Source organism: Littorina saxatilis, linkage group LG8 (assembly GCF_037325665.1).
Source record: "Littorina saxatilis isolate snail1 linkage group LG8, US_GU_Lsax_2.0, whole genome shotgun sequence".
NCBI classification, from domain to species: domain Eukaryota; kingdom Metazoa; phylum Mollusca; class Gastropoda; order Littorinimorpha; family Littorinidae; genus Littorina; species Littorina saxatilis.
The window spans coordinates 12,423,855-12,430,378 of record NC_090252.1 but is presented as its reverse complement, the minus strand read 5'-3'; the positions used below and the strand labels follow the sequence as shown (position 1 = coordinate 12,430,378).

The following is a 6,524-nucleotide window of genomic DNA, read 5'->3' as shown; positions in this document are numbered from 1 at the left end:
CCACAAACAACAAGAACGGGGGACGCAACGGCAAAACCAGGGCCAAGACGCCTCCTAAGAAACCTCCACCCCCCGCCCTCGTAACTCCCCCAGACGGGGGTTGGGGGTGGATGATAGTGGTGTCTTCCTTCATGATCTCTGTGTTGGTGGACGGGGTGTGCTTCAGTGCTGGCATCTTCTTCAACCCTTTCCGGAGTTACTTCGGCACCACCAAGGCTCAGACCGCTTGGGTGGGGTCCGTTCTCAATGGGTCTTACTTGACTGCGGGTAAGATGGTGTGGATGTGTGTGTGTGTGTGTGTGTGTGTGTGTGTGTGTGTGTGTGTCTGTGTGTGTATGTGTGTGTGTGTTTGTGTGTGTTTAAGTGTGTGTGTGTGTGTGTGTGTGTGTGTGTTTGTTTGTGTGTGTGTGTGTGTGTGTACGTGTGTCTGTCTGTCTGTCTGTCTGTCTGTCCGTCTGTCTGTCGGACATGTCTGTCTGTCTGTCTGTCTGTCGGTAGGTATGTCGGTCTGTCTGTGAGTTATCACAACTGCACCGCCGACAACAGAAACAAAACTAATAAACCATTAGAAACCAATTTCATCTTCACATTATTACAACACAAAAACATAATCGAGCTGAATAAGTTAGTGCATAATTCATTGTATTTAAAACATGTGTCTGTGTCTTTTTCCAGGGCCTTTAGTCAGTGCGTGTGTGAATCGGTACGGGTGTCGACCAGTGGCCATGTTTGGCTCGGTGTTTGCTGCGGCAGCGTTCTTCATCAGTACCTTTTCACCCAACATGCCCGTTCTCATCGTCACGTATGGGTTACTGGGCGGTGAGTACATGCACCATTTTTTCTAGTCCGTGTGTGTGGAGTTCAGTTTTGTTTGTGTACAATAGTTTGTAATTAATGCAAGAGACACATTGTCACATAGAGTTTCGTTTTGACGGTTATTCCTTCTTCGGTTTTTTTTGTTTTTGTTTTTATATTTAGTCAAGTTTTGACTAAATATTTTAACATCGAGGGGGAATCGAAACGAGGGTATGGTGTATGTGCGTGTGTCTGTGTGTGTGTGTGTCTGTGTGTGTGTGTAGAGCGATTCAGACTAAACTACTGGACCGATCTTTATGAAATTTGACATGAGAGTTCCTGGGTATGAAATCCCCGAACGTTTTTTTCATTTTTTTGATAAATGTCTTTGATGACGTCATATCCGGCTTTTCGTGAAAGTTGAGGCGGCACTGTCACGCCCTCATTTTTCAACCAAATTGGTTGAAATTTTGGTCAAGTAATCTTCGACGAAGCCCGGGGTTCGGTATTGCATTTCAGCTTGGTGGCTTAAAAATTAATTTATGACTTTGGTCATTAAAAATCGGAAAATTGTAAAAAAAATTAAAAATTTATAAAACGATCCAAATTTACGTTTATCTTATTCTCCATCATTTGCTGATTCCAAAAACATATAAATATGTTATATTCGGATTAAAAACAAGCTCTGAAAATTAAATATATAAAAATTATTATCAAATTTTTTTTTTTCGAAATCAATTTAAAAACACTTTCATCTTATTCCTTGTCGGTTCCTGATTCCAAAAACATATAGGTATGATATGTTTGGATTAAAAACACGCTCAGAAAGTTAAAACAAAGAGAGGTACAGAAAAGCGTGCTATCCTTCTTAGCGCAACTACTACCCCGCTCTTCTTGTCAATTTCACTGCCTTTGCCATGAGCGGTGGACTGACGATGCTACGAGTATACGGTCTTGCTGAAAAAGGGCAGCTACTTGACTAAATATTGTATTTTCGCCTTACGCGACTTGTTTTTTTTTTGGGGGGGGGGGGGGGGGGTTGTGCTATGGTGTACAACAGGAAATTGCATCGCTCTTGTGTGTGTGCAGGGGAAAAGCTGTCATCAGAGAAACATGCCGATAATAATTAAGTACTGGTTTAATTTTATTCCCGGTATTTTTTTTATTTCCACCGGCAAAATTCCAGAACGTTCCAGTTGACGCAGTAGCCTGTAAACCATGATGTGATTAACTCCAAAAACAAAGAGACTGCCAACTTTCCAAAATTCAGAATCAAAAAACAAAAAAAGGTAAGATGTTTGAACATTATTATTGACAAAAGTGATTGTGACGTATTTTTGTCAATAACAACTTACCTTTCTTGTTTTTTGATAAATTATGTGACTGTCATTTCTTCTTCTCCTCCCAGGCCTTGGCTTCGGCTTCGTCTACCTGCCCGCCATCGTGATGGTGGGGTACTACTTCGAGAAACGGAGGGCGCTGGCCACGGGGGTGGCGTGCTGCGGCTCGGGCATCGGGGCCTTCCTCTTTGCCCCGCTTTGCAACACGCTGCTCGAGGTCTACGGCTGGCAGGGCGCCACCTGGATCCTCGCCGGCCTCGTGCTCAACGGTCTCGTCTTCAGCATCTTCTACAGGCCGCTGGAGCACGCCAAGGGCGACCTCGACACGGTCGTGGAGAACGGGGGCGAGGCTGCCAAGGTCAAGGACGACGTGAAGGTCAAGGTCAACGGAGGGGAGTCCTGGGAGCAGACTCGGGCTCTACTGGGCGGGGACACTGCCGACGACGACTACGAGTTGCGAGAGATGGCGAAAGACAAGGACGCGGTGCTCTCGGTGTCGGTGGGCGATCACGCTGACGTGTCGAAGAGAGCGCCCAGCCCCTCCCCTGCCAACCCCGACGCTGGGGACACCACAGCTCTCGCCACCACCATCGCTACCACAGTCTCTGAAACAGCCCCTTTATTCACTACCACAATCACCAAGGTCGCCATCCCCACCATCGTTCTTCCAGGCGAGGGGGTGGAAGGGGAGGAGGGGGCGAAGGAGAAGAACGGCAACGCTCACCCCAACATCAGCGACCTGATCCAGACCGTCACCCCAGAAATCCACAGCGTGCAGTCCGAAGAGTCCAAGGCTTTCATGTCGGACTTTCAGCTGAAAGACAGCGGCAACCCCGTGGCGAGGATGGCTTTCAGCCAGGATGTCTTCAGCCACAACAAGGTGAAGAAACGACAGCCACACCGCCACCGCCACCACCTCCACCACGACGACCACCACCAACACCACCACCACCATTCTCACAACTACTTGGAAGTAGACAACCCGCTCCAGAGGAGAGACATTTTCTACAGCGGCAGCCTTCGCCACATCCCGGAGTACCAGTCTGCGCACAGTTTAGCGGAGTACAGACAGAAGGTGACCATCCTGCCGTGCGATGACTCGGACGGGGAAGAAGGAGAGGAAGGAGACAGCACAGGAGACGAGGAGAGCATAGTCAGCCGCAGGAGAAGCTTCTTCAAGAGGATAGTGTGCGACCCGTTCCTAGCCATCTTCGACGTCAGTTTGCTCAAGAGTCCCACCTTCATCATTTACGGGGCTTCCTGTCTCCTGTGTATGTTAGGTGAGTGTGGCCCTTTTTACACCCCCGGTATAGGGGTGTGTATAGGATTCGGTCGATGTGTTTGTTTGTTTGTTTGTTTGTGTGTTTGTGTTCGCATATAGATCTCAAGAATGAACGGACCGATCGTCACCAAACTTGGTGAACAGGTTCTATACATTCCTGAGACGGTCCTTACAAAAATTGGGACCAGTCAAACACACGGTTAGGGAGTTATTGGTGGATTAAGATTCTACAAGGACTTATAGAGGGACATATTAATGGTCAAAGGGAAATAACCTTCTCAGTTGGTGGCAGTGAGAATGGTAAGGACGGGGGTGTTTTTCCTACCTCGGAGGAATTTCTTGTTCTAGCTGTCTTGAGTAGCTTTGGGCAATCCTTTCTTACCTTCGTTCTTGTGTACCCCATCACGTGTCTGTCCAAGCGATTATTCCCCTGGCTTTCATTGAGCACTGATAAACGTCGGTCAATGTAAGCGTCCTGCGAAGCTCGACCGTACAATATGTTTCGAATAATAGCGTTTGATTTTTCCCGCGGAGAACGTGCTCTGTGCAATCGCCAAACACAATCCTCTGATTCAATTTCAGAAAGATGCTCCAGCCACAGTAGCTAAAACAGCCTCCTTTTTCCTCCAATCCCGACCCGCCCTATTAGGCCTAAAACAAAAATAGGTGTGGTTACGGTAACCCGACCTACCCTATTTTTAGGGGCCGACCCTATAACTTTTGATTACATTTGTCAAAAAAAAAAAAAAAAAAAAAACCATTGCAGAAAACGCAATGAAAGCGACAGCGCTCGAGTCGCACACTTATTTCCCTGTCGAGTAGGTTTAATTTGTACACATTAGAAAAAAAAGTTTAAAGAAAAAAAAAGTGATTGCCTACCTTCCTACCCTATTTTTTTTTGGCTATGTTACCTTAACCACACCTATTTTGTTGTTGTTGGCCTTATCATGTAATTTGTACTAAGTACGTAAACTATGTAGGTCTTATATGTGTTGAACATCTGTATCACTAAAGGCTTTAATATAGCGGCGTGTTTAGTCAGTAGTCACCACTACTGATCCTAAGTGTTAACTCCTACCATAAGTGCAAATTAAGAGCAAATTCAGGGCAAGTGTCCTGTTCAGGTAGGTATAAGGGGTTCAATGCACCTGCTTTACATGCAACATGATCGGCAATTTCCGAAAAGACCGGAAAACAAACAAGTCGCGTGAAGCGATATAAAAACATTGAGTCAAGATCAACACCACAAACCAATCATCGCCGAGACTACATTCAGATAGCCTCGGCTAAACATACCGAAGACCGAGACGGGTCACGCTCTCCGCCCCAAAGCACGCGTCCTTTGTACTTACTGAACCTATTTTCATTCTGATCACATTTTTAGAGTAAACATGATACATCTATATATTTATGAATTCAGGAGAAGACAAGGAATACAATGCAATCAATCTTAAACCTGTTTGCGAATAATCGATTTCAATGACAAATTTAATGAGCAAACTCTGTGTTAATTAATATTTAAGCTTCCAAGCTGAAATGCAATACCAAAGTCCGGGCTACGTCGAAGATTACTTGACCAAAATTTCAACCGATTTGGTTGACAAATGAGAGCGTAACAGTGCTGCCTCATCTTTCATATAAAGCCGGATATGACGTCATCAAAGGCATTTATCAAAAACATGAAAAAACGTCTGGGGATATTATACTCAGGAACTCCCGTGTGAAGTTTTATGAAGATCGGTCCAGTAGTTTTCTCGGAATCACTGTATACAGTTGCAGGGCCGGACCCAGGGGGGGGGGGGGGGGGGGGGGGTTCCAGGGGTTCCGGAACCCCACCCCTGGAAAAAGCATGTACCTTGCTTTGAGTGTGTTTTTTTTAGCACCAAAACAATGTTGCTCTTAACCCTCAAAACAAGGCCCAGAATGCATCAGATTGCACAGATTTTAACCGTTTTTCAAAAATTTTCCGGAGGAACATGCCCCCGGACCCCCCTAGTTCGCGCGCCTGCTTTGCAGGCGCGCGCTTGTGGCTTCGCCACTTCGCTGATTTGCCCCCCCCCCCCCCAAAAAAAAAAGGAGGAACCCCCCCCCCCCTTACAACTCATTTGGTCCGGCCCTGAGTTGTATACAAACACACACACACACACACACACACACGCACACACCACTACCCTCATCTCGATTCCCCCTCTTTGTTGAAACATATAGTCAAATCTTGACTAAATGTAAAAAGACAATCACTCAACTGCATTGTACTTGTGCGTGCTGGTTCACGCTGTACATACACAGGCAGTTCATTGAGAAACGGGGAGCGAGAGAGAGAGAGAGAGAGAGAGAGAGAGAGAGAGAGAGAGAGAGAGAGAGAGAGAGAGAGAGAGAGAGAGAGAGAGAGAGAGAGAGAGAGAGAGACAATGACAATCGTCACAATGACAATGACAAATCTTTATTTTTCGAGGGTGACAAGAATAAGCATAGATATGCTTTTTGACTCACATGCGAAGCAAAAGTGAGTCTATGTACTCACCCGAGTCGTCCGTCCGTCCGGACGTCCGGAAAACTTTAACGTTGGATATTTCGTGGACACTATTCAGTCTATCAGTACCAAATTTGGCAAGATGGTGTATGATGACAAGGCCCCAAAAAACATACAGAGCATCTTGACCTTGCTTCAAGGTCAAGGTCGCAGGGGCCATAAATGTTGCCTAAAAAACAGCTATTTTTCACATTTTTCCCATTTTCTCTGAAGTTTTTGAGATTCAATACCTCACCTATATATGATATATAGGGCAAAGTAAGCCCCATCTTTTGATACCAGTTTGGTTTACCTTGCTTCAAGGTCAAGGTCACAGGAGCTCTTCAAAGTTGGATTGTATACATATTTTGAAGTGACCTTGACCCTGAACTATGGAAGATAACTGTTTCAAACTTAACAATTATGTGGGGCACATGTTATGCTTTCATCATGAGACACATTTGGACACATATGATCAAGGTCAAGGTCACTTTGACCCTTATGAAATGTGACCAAAATAAGGTAGTGAACCACTAAAAGTGACCATATCTCATGGTAGAAAGAGCCAATAAGCACCATTGTACTTCCTATGTCT

At 45.5% G+C, this 6,524-nt stretch overlaps 1 protein-coding gene across 1 annotated transcript in view; it reads left to right on the top strand.

Moving 5' to 3' along the window:
* Positions 1-6: 6 nt before the first annotated feature.
* The window catches only part of LOC138972806 (monocarboxylate transporter 5-like), a 13,286-nt gene continuing 6,768 nt past the window's right edge, over positions 7-6,524 (top strand). Inside the window, exons 1-3 of the mRNA XM_070345473.1 lie at positions 7-267; positions 676-819; positions 2,204-3,415. Of these exons, the coding sequence (XP_070201574.1) occupies positions 111-267; positions 676-819; positions 2,204-3,415 (1,513 nt within the window). The 5' untranslated portion in view covers positions 7-110. The remainder of the gene's footprint in view (positions 268-675; positions 820-2,203; positions 3,416-6,524) is intronic.